Genomic DNA, 21,480 nt, shown 5'->3' on the forward strand with positions numbered 1-21,480 from the left:
GCAGCGGAATTACTTCCTGTAGTGTGACCATGCAGAACTTTTGTGGCTTTACAAACTTGTTCGCTGGGCGCAGATGTAAAATAGGGCGCATGGTTAGATCCTTTTTGGGTACAAGGAAGTACACCAAATAAATACCTTTGTTTACCTGTGACAGAGGTACGATTTCTATGGCTCCTTTCTCTTTTAGTGTCTCGACTTCCTGAAGAAGTATGCGAAGATGGTCTGGTGTCAGTCGTCTTGCTTGTGAAGGTCTGAATGTTGGGGACTGGTTGAACTCTATACAGTACCCGTGGCCCACGGTGTTTAGCACCCACTGGTCTGTAGTTATCCCCTCGCATGCCTGAAGGAACGATGTTAGCCGGCCCCCGACCGGGGAGGCATGGGAGGGGACCGAATCTTCGGGTCATTTTGAACCTAAGGCCGGGGAGCCTCTAGGGCTAGAGTTCTGGCCCCTTCCTTTCCCACGACGCAGACTCCTTTGGGGATACGGGGTGGTGTATCTGCTGTTTCCCTGTGGAGAGTTCCAATTGTTTCCCGAGGAGTATTGTTGTTGAGGGAAGCGTTGGCCACGAAAAAGCCATCTGGACCCAGATCCTCGTCTTGTTGAGGGTCTCTGTGTAATTTGGTCAAGTGTTTTCTGGGCGTCATGCTCCTTTTTTGCGGTCTCGTGGGCCTCATCGACCACCTTCTCAAACAGGTTGGATTCTTCCACGGGTATGTTTAAAAGTGACGCTTGCGTCTCTGGCTTGAATCCAGAGTTCTGTAGCAACGCATGTCTCTTCAGGAGTGCGCCCTGAGCCAGGGATCGACCAGCTGTTTCAGCAGAATCCAGAGTGTTCTTAAGTATGCTCTGGTTCACCTGTCTGCCCTCAGTGACAGTGGGGAGGAGACGAGTATGTAGAGGTTCGGGAACCTCCTGTATGCCTTCCTGTAGTAGGGCCCACTGAGCATCGGCGTAGCTGGCCAACAAGGTTGTGTTGTTGGCAATACGTGCCGAAAACGCTGCTGCTGCGACCGTGACCCGTTTCCCAAGGGCGTAGAGTCGTTTACCTTCTTTATCGGGGGGTGCCTCGCCGGTTTACAAAAGGGACCCCTGCCCTCTTTCTTGTGGTAGTCACCACCAGGGACTCTGGGGTGGAGTGACCTCTGATATACATAGAATCCGAGGGAGAAGGATGAGTTTCTCTATTCTTGGGTTAACACCTCTTGTGAGAGCAGGTGTTGATAAGGAGGGAGCCAGACGTTTCTTAATTGGATTGAGAAGAGTAATAGCCTGCCTGGCCGGCGGCTTCTCCTTGAAGATGTCCTCCACGAAGTCAGCTTCAGGGACAGCTTCATCGGTTGCAATCTTAAAGTGTTCAGCTGCTTTACGCAACATTACGTTGAACATCAGTTGATCATCCACTGGCGATGGTTGTCTAGTGGGGGGTGGACTGGGGAGAATCCAGAGACAGGGCATCAGGATCTTGTGGATCTGGGACTGCCATGGTTGAGGGTCATCCACATCTGGGTTCTCCTCCCAGCCCTCTATGTGATCATGCATGTCCTCAGGGTTGATGAATTCCTCATCCTGGGTGTCTGCAGTAACGTCCTCTTCAGTTAGGTCGTAGTTATATATATCCTCTTCCAAAGAGGGGTCAAAAAGTCTTGGAAATTTTGCTTTGGGGTCCATAGGGCTCCCATCCGGTGGCCTCCTTGGTGTGGGTTGTTCTGAACGGGAAACAAACCTGTCCAGCCTTTCCATGCAGTTTTCAAATTTTTCTCTAGTCCAAACCGAAGACCTAGAATGGTCTAGAGGTGGGAAAGGGTCCTGAACACGCTCATCCGTCGAAAAACGTAGAGATTTTTGTCTCGAAGTTGAAGATAGTCCTTCTTCGCCCTCAGAGAACTCCACCTGAGGGACCGACAGAGGTGCGACATCCCTGAGCCGGTCTTTCGGCTTATGGGTGGGTTCCGGTACTCCCCTTAAGCCATCCTTGGACCTCGGCAGATCCTTGGCCTTCTCCGTAGGCCTCGGAGCATCCCTGGACTGCCGTTTCTGAGAATCAGCGGAAACAATCCTTGCTAAGCTTTTGGCAATGTCCTCCGCAGACGAGAGTCGCATAGCTTCAGCTGCAATTGCAATGTAGTCTGTTTTGGCAGAGCCGGGGCCTTGTCCTCAGCGGCAGCCTTTTTCGGCTGTGTCGTGTGCAGCGGAACCGGAACCCTATCGTCGCTGGATGCCTTCTTGTGATGCGTCTCTACGGAACCTGGTATATTAGGGGTAGCGCCCTTTGTCTTTGATGGCCCTGTCGCTAGGCGAATATGCAGCTGCGGGGAGGGCTGCTGACCCTGACGGTCGGTGGGTGCCGGCTGAGCTTCCGGTGTACCCGTTGGTGCTGAAGCCTTCTTTGACTTGGCCGAAGATTGACTCGGGTTGTGTGTTTAGTGCTGTGCACATGTTCATCTTTGTCGCCGGGGTGTGACTTCCCCACAGCAGTGCCTAAACCGTGCCTAGCGGGGCCGGGAACAGACGATGCAGAACGCAAGCATTCCATCGAAAGGCTACAACCTCCGGTTCGGAGGTCTGATCGTCACTCTCGCCGTCGTCATACTCGGTGGCTGAGGCAGCAGGAGAAAACTCGGCCTTCAACATACCGTAGGCCGCCCACCGTTTGACTTTACGCTCCTTTAATGTCTTAGGACGGAGGATCTTACAAGCCGCACATCCTTTCTCCTTGAGATCGATGGACCAGCACCGGTTACACCGTCTGTGCTCATCTTTCCAAGGAAATTTGCTCTTACAAATAGGGCAAAACCTAAATGGAGTTCTCTCCATAGCGGAGGATAGGTAGAGTGACGAAGACCAAAGGGGAAAGAAAAAGGAAAGGGAAAGGCATTCTCAGATGTCCACCCGACCCCACTCCAGCAGAAGGCCCTGCCACGTGGTTGGCAGCACCGACTGAATCACCGTCCGAAGTTCTGGAGGTCTTCGGCAGAGATCTGGAACAGCCGTCGAAATAAGGGACGGATAGGGTGATCTAAATTATTTTATATAGCTATTCGACCAAAGGTCGATGGGACAATAAACAATGTCTTTGACGAGCTCCGCATAAGGGGACCAGTATGCTGGGTGGAAAAAAACAATCTGAGGGACCTCGACGCGTGAGGGATCTTAGGTACACTACACGTCACGTAGGGATAGTGTTACAGGTACGCCCATGTCGACGTCCCCTTTCAATTCTCGAAAGACAAGATGCAATACTCGGCGGTTACCACTGGATGTCGGACCATATGTACAGCATGTGATTCTAAGCAGATTAACAAACATCAGAAGTGTAAGACAATGCATTACTTACCGTAAAAGCATTTCTGATGGTTGTATCTGCTTAGATTCACATGCTGTGCATAGGTCCGACATCCAGTGGTCACTGCGGAGTACTGCATTTTGTTTTTCGTAGTCGAAAAAGGGGACGTCGACAAGGCGTGTCTGTAACACTATCCCTATAGTGACGTGCGTTGTACCCACAATCCCTCACGCGTCGAGGTCCCTCTGTTTGTATTTTTCTGCCCTGAGGGAGCCTTCTAGACGTGAGTGAGTACAGAAGAGAGAGATATAAAAGGAAGTCTATGTTCCTTCCATCCGAGCGGGGAGGAAGGGTGGGCGCATGTGAATCTAAGCAGATACAACCATCAGAAATGCTTTTACTGTAAGTAATGCATTGTCTTCTGATGTTTGTTAATCTGCTTAGAATCATATGCTGTGCATAGACTAGCGAGCAGTACCCGGAGTTGGCGGTGGGTTATGAGAAGGAACAGTAGAGAAAAGATGTCTTAATACTGCCTGTCCCACCTGGGAGTCAGATCTTGAGTGTGCATCTAGACAGTAGTGTTTTGTAAAGGTGTGCACAGAACTCCAGGTAGCCGCTTTGCAGATGGACTCAAGGGGAACATTTGCAATGAATGCTATGGATGCCCCAGTGCCTCGAGTGGAATGTGCTCTTGGCTTGAAGGGTAGTTCTCTCTTAGCAAGAGTGTAACAGAGAGTGATGCATTGTACAATCCATCTAGATATAGTGGACTTAGAGACTGCATCTCCTTCTCTTCCTGCTGCCACCGAGACAAAGAACTGATTAGTCTTTCTCAGTGATCTGGTTCTTTCCATGTAGAACATGACAGCTCTGCGTACATCTAGTGTATGCAGACTTTTTTCTCCCAAGTTGGAAAGGTTTTGAAAGAACGTTGGTAGTTCTATAGATTGGTTTAGATGAAATTTAGAGATGAATTTTGGTGCAAACCTTGGGTGTGTGCGAAGAACCACCTTATCCTTGTGAACTGATACGAAGGGGTCTAATACAGAAAGAGCCTGTAGTTCACTTACTCTCCTAATGGAGGTGATAGCTATTAGGAAAGCAGTCTTAAGAGTGAGGTATTTAAGAGTTGCCTTGTGCATGGGTTCGAAAGGAGTGCCCATGAGTCTAGAAAGTACCACGTTTAAGTCCCATCCGGGAGCTGGGCTAGCTATCGGGGGGTGTATTCTCTTTACCCCTTCCATGAAGGCCTTTATAACTGGTATCTTCCACCACGACACTTTAAGTTGGGAAGTGGTGTATGCAGAAAGTGCCGCTAGGTGGACTTTAATGGAATTAAACACTAGACCTGAATCCAGTAAATGGGTCAAGTACAGAATAATGTTAGTGGCAGAGCAGTCAACCGGGTTGATGTTTTTACTTCTACACCAGATGACAAATCTTTTCCACTTGCTAGAATAGCAGTGGCGAGTATTAGGTTTTCTGGCTTCCCTGAGGATGTCCATACATCTCTGAGGGAGATGTAAATGTCCAAATTCTATGATCTCAGGAGCCAGGCTGCTAAGTTCATGGTCTGAGGGCATGGATGCAGTGTCCTGCCCTTGTCCTGTGACAGCATGTTGTACGGGCAGGGAAGTTTCATTGGGGGAGATAGGGACATCTCCATCAAGTGAGCGAACCATGGCTGCCGGGCCCACATTGGGGCCACTAGTATCATGGTCACCTGCTCTTGGTGCATCTTGTGCACCATCTTGTTGAGGAGGGGAGTCGGGGGAAAGGCGTAAACAAATCTCCCTGACCATTGAATCAACAGACCGTTCCCCTTGGATTGGTTCTGGGGGTACCTGGAGGCGTAACTTTGGCATTGTGAGTTCTCCAGGGTTGCGAACAGGTCTATTTCCGGGAAACCCCATTGCGTGAAGACGTTTAAGACGATGTCTTCTTGCAATTGCCATTCGTACTCTTTGGGTAGGGGGAAGTCTCTGCTGAGTTTGTCTGCTAGCAGATTGAGTTCCCCTGGTACATGTTGTGATAGTAGGAACATGTTGTGTTTGAGAGCCCACTTCCATATATTCTGGGACAGCTTGGACAGTCCTGGAGAGTGAGTGCTCCCTTGCTTGTTGAGATAGTACATGGCTGTGGTGCTGTCTGTGAGGACCATCACTGTCTTTCCTTGTAAGTGTTCCTGAAAGGCTTTCAGTGCTTTGAACACTGCTAATAGTTCCAGCAGGTTTATATGTTTGGATGCTAAGCTCGGAGTCCACACTCCGTGAGCAGTCTGATGGGATAGGTGAGCTCCCCATCCTGTAAGGGATGCGTCCGTGGTTAGAGTGGCTTCCACTGCGGGTGTGGCAAAAGTTTTGCATCTTTCATGTCTAGTGTTGTCATGTAATCCCCCTGTGATAACAGTGGGATTACATCCTGCAAGGTTACCATACGAAACTTTTGGGGTTTGACAAAATTGTTCGCTGGACGCAGATCTAATACAGGGCGCATGGTTAAATCCTTTTTGGGTACAAGGAAGTACACTGAATAAATACCTTCTGTTACCTGCGATAGGGGGACAGCCTCTATAGCTTCTTTTTTCAGTAGCTCTTCTACTTCTTGAAGAAGAATAGTGAGGTGTTCCGGTGTCATGCGCCGGTTCCGTGGGGGTCTGTATTTTGGGGAACCGTTGAATTCGATGCAGTATCCGTGGGCTATGGTGGATAATACCCAGCGGTCTGACGTTATTCCCTCCCATGCTGAAAGGAACAATGTTAGCCGGCCCCCGACCGGTGATGCATGGGAGGGGACCCGAACCTTTGGGTCATTTGTTGGTATTGGGCGTGGGGCCTTTTGGACTGGAGCCGCGCCCTCTTCCTTTGCCACGACGTTGGCCTCTTTGACTGAACTGGGTGCTTTGGTTAGAGGGCCAGTTGGTAGCAGAGTAAAATTGTTGTTGGCTTTGCTGCTGGCGTTGGCCACGAAAGGAGCGTCTATTGCCATAGCTGCGTCTGTTAGGTGGCCTAGAAATTTGGTCAAGAGTCTTGATGGTATCAAACACCTTCTTCGCATGTTCTAGGGCCTCATCAACTGCTTTTCCAAACAGATGTGTTTGCTCTATGGGCTTATTTATTAGGGAAGCCTGGGTTTCTGGCTTAAATCCCGAATTGCGCAGCCAGACATGGCGTTTGAGAAGTATTCCCTGAACCAGGGAACGTCCAGCTGTTTCTGCGGCATCCAAGGAGTTCTTTACGATGCCCTGGTTTACAAGAGTTCCCTCTGATATAGTAGCCAACAGGCGTGAACGCAGGGGTTCAGGTGCATCCTCTGCTTCGCTGGGCAGCTTGCTCCACTGTGCATCTGCGTAGCTAGCTAATAGGGAATTGTTATTCGCAATCCTAGTTGAGAAGGCGGCGGAGGTCGTGATTCTCTTCCCAAGTGCATAGAGCTTCTTGCCCTCTTTGTCAGGTGGTGCCTCACTAGTAGATAGTGGTACCCCCGCTCTCTTTCTTGCGTTAGTAACTACCAGAGAGTCCGGAATAGAATGTCCCCTGATGTACAGAGGGTCCGAAGACGAAGGGCTGAAGAGCTTTTCTATCCGAGGGTTGACCCCTCTGACTAAGGCCGGATTGGAAAGGGAAGGAGTTATTCTTCTCTTTATAGAAGCCAGGAGTGGAATGGACTGACTGACCGGGGCTTTTTCTTTGATAACTTTTTCTACAAAGTCTATGTCCGGAAGAGTCTCCCCTGTGTCTATTTCAAAATGCGCTGCTGCCTTGCGCAATAGTGCATTAAGTGAAGGCTGGTCATCTATGGGGGAGGTGTTCCCAATAGGTGAGTCCTTGGGAGGAGAAGGGTGAAAGACATCAGGGTCTGAGTGCACTGATGGGGACTGCCAAGGCTGCACTGATGGGGAGTGCCAGGGCTGTGAGGTAGCTGTATCTTCCTCAAAAGCTCCTGCACTAGTGTAAGGGTCTTCCTCAAACCTCTCCTCCTCATGTTCTTCCTCTCCACCTAAACACTCCTCATCTTCCTGGAGGTATTGCTCCTCTTCAGTGAGGTCATATGCATCTGTAGAAGGGGGAAACAGCCTAGGAATCTTGACCCTAGGGTCATCCTGGGTCCATTCCCTTGGTCTTTTGGGTGTGGGTGGGTTTTGGCTACCCAAAAACCTCTCCATCTTTTCCATACAAGAATGGAGTCTTTCCATGGTCTCATGGGGAACCCCTGAATAGTCTAGAGGGGGGAAATCAGTGTTATCACCTTCAAAACGCTTCTAACGCTCCCACAACGTCGACGAAAGGTTTCCGTCGCCCTCAGAAAAGCCCTCCGGTAGTTCAGACGTGCCTTTAGATGAATGGGGCAGTTCCTGGCTACTTTTGTGCTTTTTCGGCGTTTCTATTTCCCTGGGTGCGGTATTCGACATCTGTTTCGTCGTCCGCTTAAGTTTATCCTCGGAAACAATTCTCGCCAGACTCTCGACGACGAGTTCGTCAGTCGAGGGTTCTGGAGTCGGCGTTGCCTGCGCTGCGCGTTGTTTTTCGACGGCCGCTCTATGGAGCATTACGTCGGATGTTTTTGAGGTAGCGCCCGTGTTAGATGAAAGCCCAATCGCTGGTCGGGGCTGCGTTTGCGGGTGGGGCTTGAGACCCTTGCGGTCTGAGGTCGACGCCGGAGTGCCCTGCGTCCCCTTCGGCGCTGGTGGATCCTTCGTCCTCGACGAAGAAGAGCCGTGGGTTGTGTGCTTAGGCCTATGGGGTCTGTGTGCGTCCTTGTCGCCGGGGTGTTCATCCCCATAAGCAGGGCGTGAGCCGAGCCCGTCGGGGCCGGGGACGGACGTCGAGGAGTGCGAGCGCTCCTTCTGGGGGTTAATGACTTCCGTAACGGACGTCGAGTTATCACCCTCCTCGTCACTTTCTGTAACAGCGGCAGCGGGTGAGGAAACTGACTTCGACATAGCGTAGTACGCCCACCTTTTAACTTTCCGTTCTTTAAGTGTTCTTGCTTTCAAGAGCTTACAGGCCGCACAGCTGTCCTCTTTATGATCGAGGGGCAAGCAACGATTACAGAGCTTGTGTTTGTCCTTCCAAGTGTATTTGCTCCTACAGCGTGGGCAAAACTTAAAAGGTGTCCTCTCCATAGCTGAGGCAATAAAAACTGGTGATAACAACCCCAAGGGAAAGATGGGGGAGAAAGAAAGACATTCTCGACGAGAAGAAAAAAGTTCAAACCCCCACTCTCCCTACTGTATATGTTGGCCGGCGAGGCCTGGCCACGTGTTCGGCAGCGCCGAGGGATCTCCTCCGTCTCTTCCCCTCCGTCGAAAACTTGCACGGCGGAGAAACAGCTTCACAGCTAACGTCGAGGGGAGGGATCTTTACAATAAGTATATATAAAGGACCGAGGTCCGTAGTTATTGTTTTGCAATGTCTCTCTAGGACCATAAGCTGGGCGGAAAAAAACAATCTGAGGGACCTCGACGCGTGAGGGATTGTGGGTACAACGCATGTCACTATAGGGATAGTGTTACAGACACGCCTTGTCGACGTCCCCTTTTTCGACTACGAAAAACAAAATGCAATACTCCGCAGTGACCACTGGATGTCGGACCTATGCACAGCATGTGATTCTAAGCAGATTAACAAACATCAGAAATATTGTTTTGCTGACATGATGCATGCATGTTGCCAAATTATTTGTGTACTCACCTGTATGGACAAATCTTGTTTGTCTAGCTCTTGCGCTTCTTAACTGTATTCATCAACAAACTCTTCACTTTAATCTCAGGCAACTGCTCAACCTCGAAGAGTTTTCAGACTTTTGTGTGAACCCTTTGCATTACTGCTATTGTTGGCTCGTCAGAACCCTACACTAATAGTTCAGAAATAATCTCTCGCCAGGCAGAGTGGGACTGATTTTGGGAGTGAGAGGAGGAAGGAGTTTGGATCAATGACTGAACGCAGCAAGCAAAGAGTGGCAGGAGGGAGATTCTGAATTACTCCGTAGATACTTTGCATGTAGGTGCTGTATGTTCTCACCGGCAGATGTGGTCTTTCGACATATCGTGGGACACACAGTTGGGACTTTGCATTTCCCCATGTTCATATGTGCGTTGCTGCCAAGTGACGGTATGTGCAATCAGGGAGCTTGTTCTGGGGGTTCCCACTGCTCAGCGGCACATCTTTGCTATTTCCTCAGTGAAGAAAACCAGGAACGATTTGCCCGGGAGTCACTCTTTGCATATTTGCTTATGCAAACTTCCTCTCTACTCTCATTTCCAAATAAAATGGCTTAATCTTCACCAAGCTAAAATACTGGATGCTCCATACGTTTATTCGGACATCTTCCCTTTTCACACACCACTTCCGAAGCCCCATGTGTTATGCGAAAAAAATGAAACTACAAACCCTATCACTTAAGTTAGATCAGAGCCTGTGCTCAACACAATTCTCTGTCTGGACACAGGTGCTTCCACAACATGGATGGATGCCACCAAAACTGCTCAGGTCACTGCATCACCACATAGTCCAGCTGCACAATAGCACTGTTTAGAAGCATGAGGCAAGTACACACATCCAATCCTTCAATGCCACTGGGGAAAACCCATTAGTTCTCTAGACCTCAAATGCATTAACCTAGTGGAATGATCCAAACCCACGCAAAAGCCCATAGTAAGAAAGTCATAGGCAGCAACATGCATATAGGTAGCAACGGGCACAGGGTAGTATTGTATTACGATAGTTTTAAATTAAAAAAGGCTCTTTGATTCATTGGGCTGGATGGTTGCACGTGTGATGCGGCAGCCCTGTGTCATTGGTTGAGCACATACCGGGTTCGGCCATCATGCCAGAAGCCATGTGCTTGCCGAAGGAATGGATGGAGATTGGTACCCAAATCATGGCACTGTTGGGTGTGGCATTGCGGTGCTGGTAGTCATCTGAGTGCATTGGTAGAGGGCAGGTGCCATGTGATATGATATGTTATTTATAATGCGCTTAAGCGCGGACCCGGGGATCGAACCTGTGTTGCTCCGTGTCGTCTTGCTTCCAAGGCGAGCACGTTGCCCCGAAGGTATCCTCCCGAGATGATGTGGTGGCCTTATCCAGCGGTGCAGTGTCATATTGGTCATGTGTGTTCTGACTGGAGGCTCTCCAGACCCCGGGCAGACTGGGGTGCTTCAGGGCTGTGGCAGTGACGGTTGGGCACTGTGTGGATTTCACATGGCTTCATAGAACATTAGTTCATTCTTGGCAATGCTTCTCTACAACATGTCTGTTCTCTCACTGATCGCCTCTTGATTATTTTGAGGTTGGCGTGCATGGCAAGCAGAAAGAGGTCCCGAATTAATCGAATCAGGAGGTTTCCTTAACAACACTGTTAGGAGGTTTAGTTTAGAACCTGCTGAGGTGATTGGTTCTGAAAAGCCACTCTAGATGTGCAACCAGTTTCACAATGAAGCCTTTGACCGAATTCTTAATGGAAGAGTAGCTGAGTAGTGAAGGCACGCCCATGAACACACACGGCAGAAAAAAATACAACCTGCTAGGGGATAAAGGCTAAGAGATTTCTTGCAAGGATAACCCGTTGTAATAGCACAAAAATAAGTAAGCCTGCAAAGAACTCAGGCTGAGATTAGCCCCGTCCGTCCGTCTTCCATCACGTGGGGTCAGCTGGGCTCATCTCTCCAGGGAGCGAAGGTCCTGTTCCTCATAAGTTACTATTGTAAGACAATGCTACTCTATCCTTGTAGCGTGCACCTGGGAAACTCTGGGACTGGAACAAGGGGAGGATCACGGTCATGCTTACCCACACATTCTTTGCTCCGTTCATACCGCACCCTCCACACCCAACGCTTCCACGCTCGCTTTGGACTATAATGTATTCCTCCCTGTACCTCGTATTACAAAGTGTGTTATTATGAAATAAGGTGAAATTGTTGTGTTCTTTTAGATCTTTTATGACCACTGTGTTTATGGTTGGTGGTCCGAGGTCCCCTACGATCGCGGAATTCAGGGGTCTTGGTCAGTTGAGGGTGTCATAACTCCTGGTGGGCTGGGAGGGGGTTGGAGGTCTGCTTTTAGCCTGGCTGTAATAGATGTGCACAGTGAGGCGCCTGGCGCTGTCTCGCAGTGTTGCAGGTCACATTCATTCTTGGGATAGGGAACAAAGGGAAGATTTTATGGGAATTAGCAGCACGGGTCTGTCTACCATCAGTGCTTGGGCCTGTTCAAGTTTCTTCGTCGGGCCCGTTTTAACCGCACAGCCATGCATGGCCGAACGCGTTTACCATAAGTACAAGAAATGGCGTCTCCTTATACGTGCGCGCTAAATCTATGCATCTAAATCTACGCGGTTGTATTTAACATTGTGTTTGTGCAGAGTTTCTTATCATAGCCCCAGCCCCATGTACATCGCAAGAGTGGTTATGGGATTTGCCTTATTCTTAAGCGCCTAGGGGGGTGGGAAAGGTTCATTTCCTTCCCAACAGTAGCCACGCTTCGCTTTGGGAGGAGCTAGGCTTTGTGTAAAGTCGGGGTATTAAGAGAAGTCTGTTACGGTACAGAGGCCCACATAGGTAAGTATAAAACAATATACAAGTTATTAACACAAGCAAGAAGTAAATTCAACACACTACTGATTGCCACGATTTTGAAGGAGGAGCTGCAGCAACTACAAAACACCATCCGCGGCGCGGAGCGCGCGCGGTGCGAAGTGGTGTCTAAGTGGTCTGGCGTGGTCGGAGTCTGTCATCCATTGCCACGATTTTGAAGGAGGAGCTGCAGCAACTACAAAACACCATCCGCGGCGCGGAGCGCGCGCGGTGCGAAGTGGTGTCTAAGTGGTCTGGCGTGGTCGGAGTCTGTCATCCATTGCCACGATTTTGAAGGAGGAGCTGCAGCAACTACAAAACACCATCCGCGGCGCGGAGCGCGCGCGGTGCGAAGTGGTGTCTAAGTGGTCTGGCGTGGTCGGAGTCTGTCATCCATTGCCACGATTTTGAAGGAGGAGCTGCAGCAACTACAAAACACCATCCGCGGCGCGGAGCGCGCGCGGTGCGAAGTGGTGTCTAAGTGGTCTGGCGTGGTCAGGCGGAGGGCCGCGGTAGCGGTAGCCCTGTCCCAGAAGCTCACACGGTAAGCCCTTCCAAGCTCTTAAGCTTTCTTTTCTTGCATCCAGCCCACTACCTTCAATTCCTACACCTATCCCGCTTAAAATCACTAACATTGAAGCTTGCTAACTCATCACACGCACCCAAGCTCCCAGCGTATAAAATCTGTTCATCCCAGAAATGGAAGAAGATGACGGGCGTCGTCTTCGCAGCTCGAGGAAAGGAACAGGAGGGCCCAGAACCGGTGCAGCCATTGAAAGAGACGAGATAAATAGATCGACAAAGAAGAACGACGCTCCCTCTGAAGTCACCGATGCATCGTTAATATCCCTCATACAAACGAGTTGCGAGCACACCGGCCCGCGGACAGTCAATCTAGAAAGAAACCACAAGTCTGCGCAGACCCCCATTACAATCGTTGAAATTACGACGAACGAGGAAACAATAACCAGCGTCCAAAATCACAAACATTTGAACACCGAAGAGAGTAAAGAAGGCAAGGACGGCAAAAAGTCTGCATCCCCACAACTCGGCACTCCCAAGCAAATTACACCGCCAACCCCCGGAGGGGGGTTGGAGTGTATGCATGAAGAGAGCCTGGAGCAAAGTGAGGGAACAGACGAACGCCCTCAAAATAAAGACGTCGAACAAACGCCGCAATCAAGCTCTACCAACTCTGGATTGTCTACAGTCACCTTTGATCTGCAGTCAGAGGATGAAGATCGTGCGCACAGGAAGAACACACAACCCACATTCGAAATAGAGAGCTGTGAACCGTATAGACAGAAAGAGAAAAAATCTGAAAAACAGACTCATGACCAATTATCAACGAAGACCCATCAACAAGTAAGAGTCCTAGTGCACGCTGCAAACAACGAAGAAAACCTCCAGGAAAGTATAAACGGTACGGAACACGCTCCACCAGAAACGAATGGCGTAGAAAGCGCACCAACATCAGAGCGAAACATGAAAAAAAGAAACAGAGACAGTTGCGAAACCACATTCGGACAATCAAGTTTGCACAAACTAACCAATCAAAAGAATATCAAATCGAATACGCATGCTAGATCCAAAGTGAATCGATCAATTAAGAACGCATCACTCACTACGAAAGAGCGGATGAGCAAAAGCGCAAGCATCGCGAAATCAAAAAAAACAAACACTATGCGAATGCTGACTGACTTTTTTGAACTCCAGCTACTGAAGAAATCACGAAACTTCATGGAAATTTCTGATGCAGAAATGTTAACAGCCATAAGCGAAAACATACCACACGCAAAACAACGAAGAATGGACCTTACACCTGAAGCTGGATTGCCACAAGCAGACAAAACCGCAGTTCAAAGAAGTACATCAACAGACTCAACTGTCAAGGACGATAAAAAAACAAACGCAAATAACGAGAATGCAACAGGTCAAATGGCAAAAACCAGCCCCTCTATGAATATAGACGAAGACACACCTAATAGAAAAAACGCACCTTATCAAGACACCACAGAAGGTGTGTACTCAACATCGTTCAACACAGACCAAGAGAGCGCGACAAGCGATGAACAACCGACTCGAAGCAATAACGAACTTAAAGAGCCCCAAAAGGCCATTGCGGTCATAGCAAAAACACAAGAACAAGAAAACCCACCTCAGACCTCAGTGTCAGAAGCATCCCCATTACGAGCTGCATCCAGTCAAAGTCTCAGCCCACGCTCAACCAGTCATCACGCGACAGAAACAAAAGAACTAAATAAAAATTTAAAGACAGTGGAACTGGACATGCAAGGGGATAAAATAAAAGATCGACCTCAATGGATCTTTCCGACAGAAAAAATAATACAAACGGAAGCAAGAGGTTCTTATCATCCACGAACACCTAGGAGAAGCCATAGCGAATTCGAACATCAGTCAGGCAGAACCTCATGCCCACAAACGCCAAACGCAGTACAAGAAGCATCCTCAAAAAAAACGGACCTACAAGGAATTATGTCTGTCATAACTATTGCACTCAATCCCTTCTGCAAATTATATGAGACCATGAATGACGCAGTAAAAGATCAACAAGTTATCCTAGCAATGTTGCTGACAAAAATAGTATACTTGGAAGGTTACATCACAGCAAAAGGAAATCACACAAACAACAAAGGTACAATAGAGTCAAGTAGCAATGACACGATCATCAACCGCACAGAAACGATAAACGAAACACTGTCTAATCAACCAAGCAAGTCTATCAATACATATCAAGTAGGAACACAGACAGAGACCATCATCGACTTAACAGTTGATAGAAAAGCAATTGATAAAGAAAAAACACAGCAAAACTCAGCAAACAATAACGAGATCACAAACATCAAAAATAATGTGACCACGAAACAACAAACGCCATCGGTAATGTTGGTACTAAATCAAGCAAACGCTAATGACAAATGCGAGACCAGACTTGTAACACCCTCATTTGGCATTTTTGAAACAACTGGCCGAAAAGACAAACCGAATAATGGTCCAAAAACAATCTCCACCTGCACCAACAAGGATGTCTTAAAAGCCACCGCCAATAATCAGAACATAGAAAAAGAATCAAACCCAAGTTTTGAAACAATAGCACCAGTCGCAGCATCAAAACGGAACACGAGTAGCTCAACGTCCACCACAACAGGGGAAAACAGTAACTCAGAAAGTGCAACAAACAACAAAAGTAAACAAATTAAAAACCAGAACTTCAAGGATAAACTGAATTTAACAGATCCCCTAACGAATCTGAGCACATACTCGGATGAAATCAGTGATTCACCAATAACACCAACCACAGTCAATCAAAAGACAGAACAAACACAATCACTGAAACAAAAAACTACAACAACTACAGAAGAAAATCACGCGAAAATGCTACAAGAATGTAACTTTGAAACTTTAGAACAAAAACGAAATCGTCTAACAAAGTATGCAGCATTCCGTGAGAACAAAAAAGAGCATAAGCAAATACATACCACAATCAAACATACAGAAACCAACAAAAGCAAGAACATCGACAAAACAACCCACATCAGAAACAAATCAGAAGAACTGTCGACAAATAAGAATAAGAAAATGGATAGAGAGCCAATAACCACTTCACAAGTACAAAACAAAACACAAGAACTTCAAGTGGACAAAAAACGAAAGTCAAAGGTGTACGAAGAAACACCCAAGAAACGAGATTACGAAGTAAGAAGATCCAACAATAACACCAAATACAATCTAAGCTCAAGAACTAAACAACAGAACGAGACAAATAAACGAGCATCTCATGCTTCAAAAACAAGAAATACAGAACCTGAAGAAAATGACGAGTTATATACCACGAAAAATATCTCAAGATATTTCATCAGACTGACCCAACGAAGTTGCATAAAAGAAGAGATCATTTTAAATCGAAGAACGGTCTTAAAAATATTACGTCAAGTTAAAGACTTGCAGAGACTTCACACAGACAACCTGAAAATCGTCGAACCATGGCACACAAAACATGGGGCAGCTACAATACTGCATTTAACGTCGTTAACAACATTCAAAAAAATTCTAAACAACAAAAGAGATATCTACAATTCTGGTTACCACGTGGAAGATCTCACAACTTACAGACACGAAGAACGCATTGAATCAATTAAGATCAGAGAGACCGATGCCACAGAAAGCAAACCCTTAACCACGAAACATGAGAAGCATGTCACAAAAGACACAGAGGATTACCCTCAGAAAGACCACAAAGTAATAATGGAATGCGAAACATCAAAAAAACATCAGAGATCACATCACGATAAGATTAAAAATGAGCACTACAAAACCAAGAATGACTCAGTACACAACAAAACAACGAAGAAAGAAAATACGGCAACGCAACAACAGAAATTAACCATAGATGGTACCACAAAAATAACTTGTACGCAAAGAGTCGGCTCAACACCCACTGCTCAACACAAACAAAGTCCAAACACAAGCAACAAAACAGGAATCTGGGCCTGGTTACCACGAGCTTTAAACCTACATCGTAAACAATAGCCATTCAAGACAACGGAAGCAGTCACATGCAACGAACCAACAGAAATCAACAACGACATCAAGTTATGTTCATGGAACACACGAGGTCATGCACATCTGACTGCTCCGGGAGGCCCCAATCTTGGAGAATTCCACATAATCTGTCTACAGGAAACTTGGTTGCAGCAAACTCCTACACTAGAAGGTTATCAAATCATTCTATCCCCTGCTGCAAGAGGATCCAAAGGACGTCCAACTTCAGGTCTACTAATAGCCTGCCGAAACGGTTATGGAGCCTCCATTGTACAAACGATGATTGCAAATCAATCAATCTTGGCAGTAGAAATTGCCTGGCAAAGCAACGCAAATCATAAGACAGATTTTTCAAAACTGGCGATAATAAACCTTTATTGGAACCCAGCTGCAATCACTACAAAAAAATTCATAAACCTTTGTGAAACAACAATTGACGCAATAAGAACCGAGCACGACATAGAAAACATCCTGATATGCGGAGATCTAAATGTCACCCAAAAAATTAATACGAACGCAACGGAATCACAAAAGGCGTCTGTATACCGTGGCACAATCTGGCGAAAGTTCACCGACTCGAATGAGCTATACAACTTGGATGAAGTGTTCGTAGAAATAGATAGAATACCAACCTGGCAGAGTGCATCCTCAGCCTCCACGATCGATTATATCTATGTATCTAAATCCATGTTGCAACGCCTACAATTTTTCAAAGTACGGCACACTCCAACAAGTGACCACAACTTGCTAGAAACTGCATGGAACCTCAAAACAAACAAAAACTGTCAAATGAACATACAAATTGAGGCAAACGCGAAAGGCACCAGAATTAAATTAAGCAGTGCTGAAATTCTCAAAATCACAGCAAAATACAAGGCCTTTACCACATCAGCGACATGCCTCAGTGTCGACTACCAACCCCTACTGCTGCCGTACATACAATCAACAAAAAGAAAAAGAAATGCAACAAACAAAAATCCAAGGCACGTATACAACAAAGTTCTAATTGATAAAAGACGCGAATACAGAAGACTCCTTCGAACAGCCTCCAAGCAAACGCCCACAAATGGCATATCAGAGATGGAAAACATCAAAACAAAATACAAAGCCTGGGTAAGATCATATAGACACAATTTGTACCAAGAGGACGCCGAACAAATAACAAAAGCGCTCATCAACAACAATAGCAGGAACTTCTGGTCCTTAATACACAACGTTGAACAATCCCAGGAAAATCAAATTCTAAATAATATCAGTCAATACACATGGGAAAGTCACTTCAGCAAAGTCTTCAAATCCGATCTAAACGCAAAACCACAGGCACAACAACCAACAGGTGAACAATGGTTGAACTTAGACAAAAAAGAAGACATTATCGATATCATCAACAAATTGAAAAACTCTCGTGCGCCAGGCCCAGATGGCATCAGTAATGCAGAACTAAAAAACCATCCAGAGGAATGGGCCACCTTGCTAAGCGTCATCTTTAAGCGATGCAACGAAACGAGATCACTACCACAATCCTGGTCCAAAGCAATTGTGGTACCAATCTATAAAAAAGGTAGTCTCACGGATCCAACAAACTTCCGACCTATCGCTCTACTAGATGTCATAGGGAAAGTATACGCCTCACTACTCTTGACGAGATTCCAAAGATGGGCGGCCTCTGCAGAATGTAATGACGAAATGCAAACGGGGTTCAAGAAACACACAGGTACAACATGCAACATACTAGTGTGCAGTATATTAAAAGCAAAAACCCTACAAAAGAAGCACCGTCTATTTGCTGCTTATATTGACTTTTCACAAGCGTTTGACAGAGTTGAAAGATCCCTCCTGTGGAACAAACTTGAAGCATGGAAATGTCCCCACGCTCTGTTAGAACCAATCCAAGCTCTGCACCAGGAAACATCCATAAGAGTCAGACTCAGCCGTGAAGGTGACCTATCATCCGAAATAAACACCACGCGAGGAGTCAAACAAGGTTGCCCATTAGCATCAGCACTTTTTATCACCTATATAGGTGACATTCAAAATATGAAAAGTCCAACACGAGTCTTCCCACCAACATTAGGTAAAACACAAATTGGACACCTACTCTACGCTGATGACCTAACGATTTTTGACCAAACCCAAATTGGCCTGCAGCGTAAACTTGATGCCCTTCTAATTTACGCCAATAGCAATCACCTGGAAATCAATATTAATAAAACAAAAATCATGATTTTCCAATCCCATCCAAGAAAGGAAAACTTTCAATGGCATTTGGGCAAAACCAAAATCGAAGTGGTCTCAAACTATAAATACCTAGGAGTCCACATGGACAGCTCTCACCATGAGACCACAATGCAGCAGGAACTACACACAAAAATGAACAAACTAACAGCGCAAGCAAAAAAAATCAACAGCAAATTTGGAAAATTCTCCCTGAAACCAACAATAAACTTTTACAAGATGAAAGTCGTACCAACCATCATATACGGCAGTGAAGCCATGCCAATGATTCCACAGAAAGTCTGGTGTAAACTAGAAGCTCATTTCTGGCGCAAAGTTCTCAATTTACCGAATTCGACTCCAGGGACAGCAATACGACGCGAACTTAGTTTACAATCCCTAGAATGCGCCGCAACCTGTAATAGAGTCATGCTATACCGCAAATGCAGAATGGACAGCAAAAACAAAATCTTCAGCATCATTAAACAAGAAATGAATGACAACACGTGCAACATGATAACCAACTGGCAAAGGCAAAATCAAAAAGTATTAGAGACAATCAACTCAGATGAAGATGAACTTATCACAAATCCATGCAAAGTGCTGAAGAAGATTAAAGACTTGGACTGGGCCAAAACGATCGATGACACCTCGATGTTAAAACTCATCGCTCACCTACCAAGTTTCACTGCAAAAAGAAATGAACTACAAAACTATATAAAGCAATTTCCAAACAGGCAAGCACAGATCTTAATCCTACGCGCTAGGCTTAACCTATTCAAAACAAACGAAATAAGACACATACGAGGACAATCACAGTCAAACATCTGCAGATTCTGCTCCAACGACACACAACCCCCAACGGAGACAATAAGACACTTACTCATGACATGCACAGCGACCGCAGCACTCAGACAGTGCTATCTGCCAATGATATCAGGTTTCAGCGCACTGCCAGAAGAGCAACTGTGGTGGTGCAGACTCATTGGGGGAGACAAAACAACGTGGCAAATAGCAACTGCAAAAATGCTAGAACACATCGACGGAAAGTTACTAAATGCGAACAATGAATAGCAAAACAGAAGTCTGCAAAACAGAAAACAAAGACATGTCTTTCTCTGATCATCCTTTGTAGTTAACTACAAAAAGTGTAAAATTGTAAAATCATATTTTGATAAAACAATAAAAAAAAAAAAAAAAAAAAAATAAGTAAAATAAATATAAAACACCACCGTCTGGACACCACATTCAGTTAACGCCAGATAGGTTGCACCCATCATTTTATAATGCAAAACAGTTAAAAGAATTAAGCGGAAGAGGGGGTAAAAAGGTACATGCCTTGAAATGACTAGTATATCTTAACATGTTAGCGTGATGCTTAAGAAGTCCACCCCTCACAGTTCATTTTGCTACTGGCAGGTGATCTTATTAAGCAGGTTTCCTAGAATAGGCGCTGTAGCAGGCGACAATCCCAACACTGAAAAAGCGATGGATGTAGGCAGGGCTTCAGACTGATTGGACCCAGCAGTCCAGATGGGGGAGCAGGAGGGTGAAGTCTAGCCAGTTGCTTTGGAGGCAGTGGTCTGAAATGCGATGGTTCGCTTGGCTTATGCTATTCGTCATCTGGTGGGTCTGTTTCATCCTTCAGCTGCCGTTGCTTGGATCTGGTGTTGTCCATCTCAAGCGGTTCCAGGTCCTCTCCTTTTATCCGGACTTCAGGCTGGGGACTGCCCCAGACCACAGACGAGAGGGACCTGCAATAATATCCAAACAGGTGGAGGCTGTGCAATCAGGAATGAAGACGTCCAACAAAGAGGAAGGCACCAAGAACAGGGTGTTTATCACCAGGAACAGCCATTTCCAGTAGACGGTACCCATAAAGGTCTCATTTTGGCGGTAAATAAAGATATAAGATGGACAGTTGTGCACTTAAATCGTACAGAAAAATTAAGTGTCCATGAAGCACTCCACTGAAAGTTTTACCTACTGTAAAAATACAGGTGAAAACCAAGGATGGACACATTCCCTGTGGTAGCCATAGGGACCTGGGCAAAGAGAAGGGCAGATTGGTGAGGGAAAAGGGCCCCACTCACAGCGAACATTTATTAGAAGCTAGTTAGAAAGCAGAAATGCTGAGGACTCCATTGAAATCAATAGAGGAAAGCTGTAAAAAGGAAAACAGTCTTAAGAAACACTGGCAAGTGTGACAGAAAAAAGCAGTGGCGCGCCCTGCAGCTTCACGGAACATTTTTACTAAAGAATGTGTGTATAACCACACTGCCCGTTATCTGTAGTTGAATGCACAGGGTACCAACAACACAGAGGGCACTTAGTTCCGTTTAACGACGTAATTTATTTTCTTACTGCAGTACCCAAACATTGAAGTGCAAGTTCCACGGTCAATCTACACACTGATTTTGAGGAGGGCGCACATTTAGAAAAATGTTGCTACGCGGCAGAACATACTACACCACTCTAAAATGCGTCACTAAGCAGTTCATATCTAATTCACATCACACTGGTTAGACCAATTTTATATGGGATACATTACTCACCGTAATCGTATTTCTGATGCTTGTATCTGCTTAGATTCACATGCTGTGCATAGGCCGACATCTAGTGGAAGCTGCGGAGTATTACAGTTTGTTTTTCGAAACTCGAAAATGGGCGTCGACACAGGGCGTGCCAGTAATACTATCCCTAGTGTGACGTCCACTGTACCCAAGATCCCTCGCGCGTCTAGGATCTCAGATTGTATTTTTTCTGACATGAGGTAGCATGAGGAGTAGCGCGAGTACAGATAATCCAAGCAGATAGACAGAAAGGTAAGACTACAAG

General features: G+C 46.4%; 1 protein-coding gene across 1 annotated transcript; it reads left to right on the plus strand.

Moving 5' to 3' along the window:
* The first annotated feature begins 12,564 nt into the window (after positions 1 to 12,564).
* Positions 12,565 to 16,416, plus strand: LOC138498398 (uro-adherence factor A-like). The gene has a single exon (XM_069622168.1). It carries the CDS (start codon positions 12,565 to 12,567, stop codon positions 16,414 to 16,416), a length of 3,852 nt encoding a protein of 1,283 aa, XP_069478269.1.
* Positions 16,417 to 21,480: the final 5,064 nt, after the last annotated feature.

The sequence above is a fragment of the Ambystoma mexicanum genome, chromosome 5q (genome assembly GCF_040938575.1).
Source record: "Ambystoma mexicanum isolate Mex_15411 chromosome 5q, UKY_AmexF1_1, whole genome shotgun sequence".
NCBI classification, from domain to species: Eukaryota; Metazoa; Chordata; class Amphibia; order Caudata; family Ambystomatidae; genus Ambystoma; species Ambystoma mexicanum.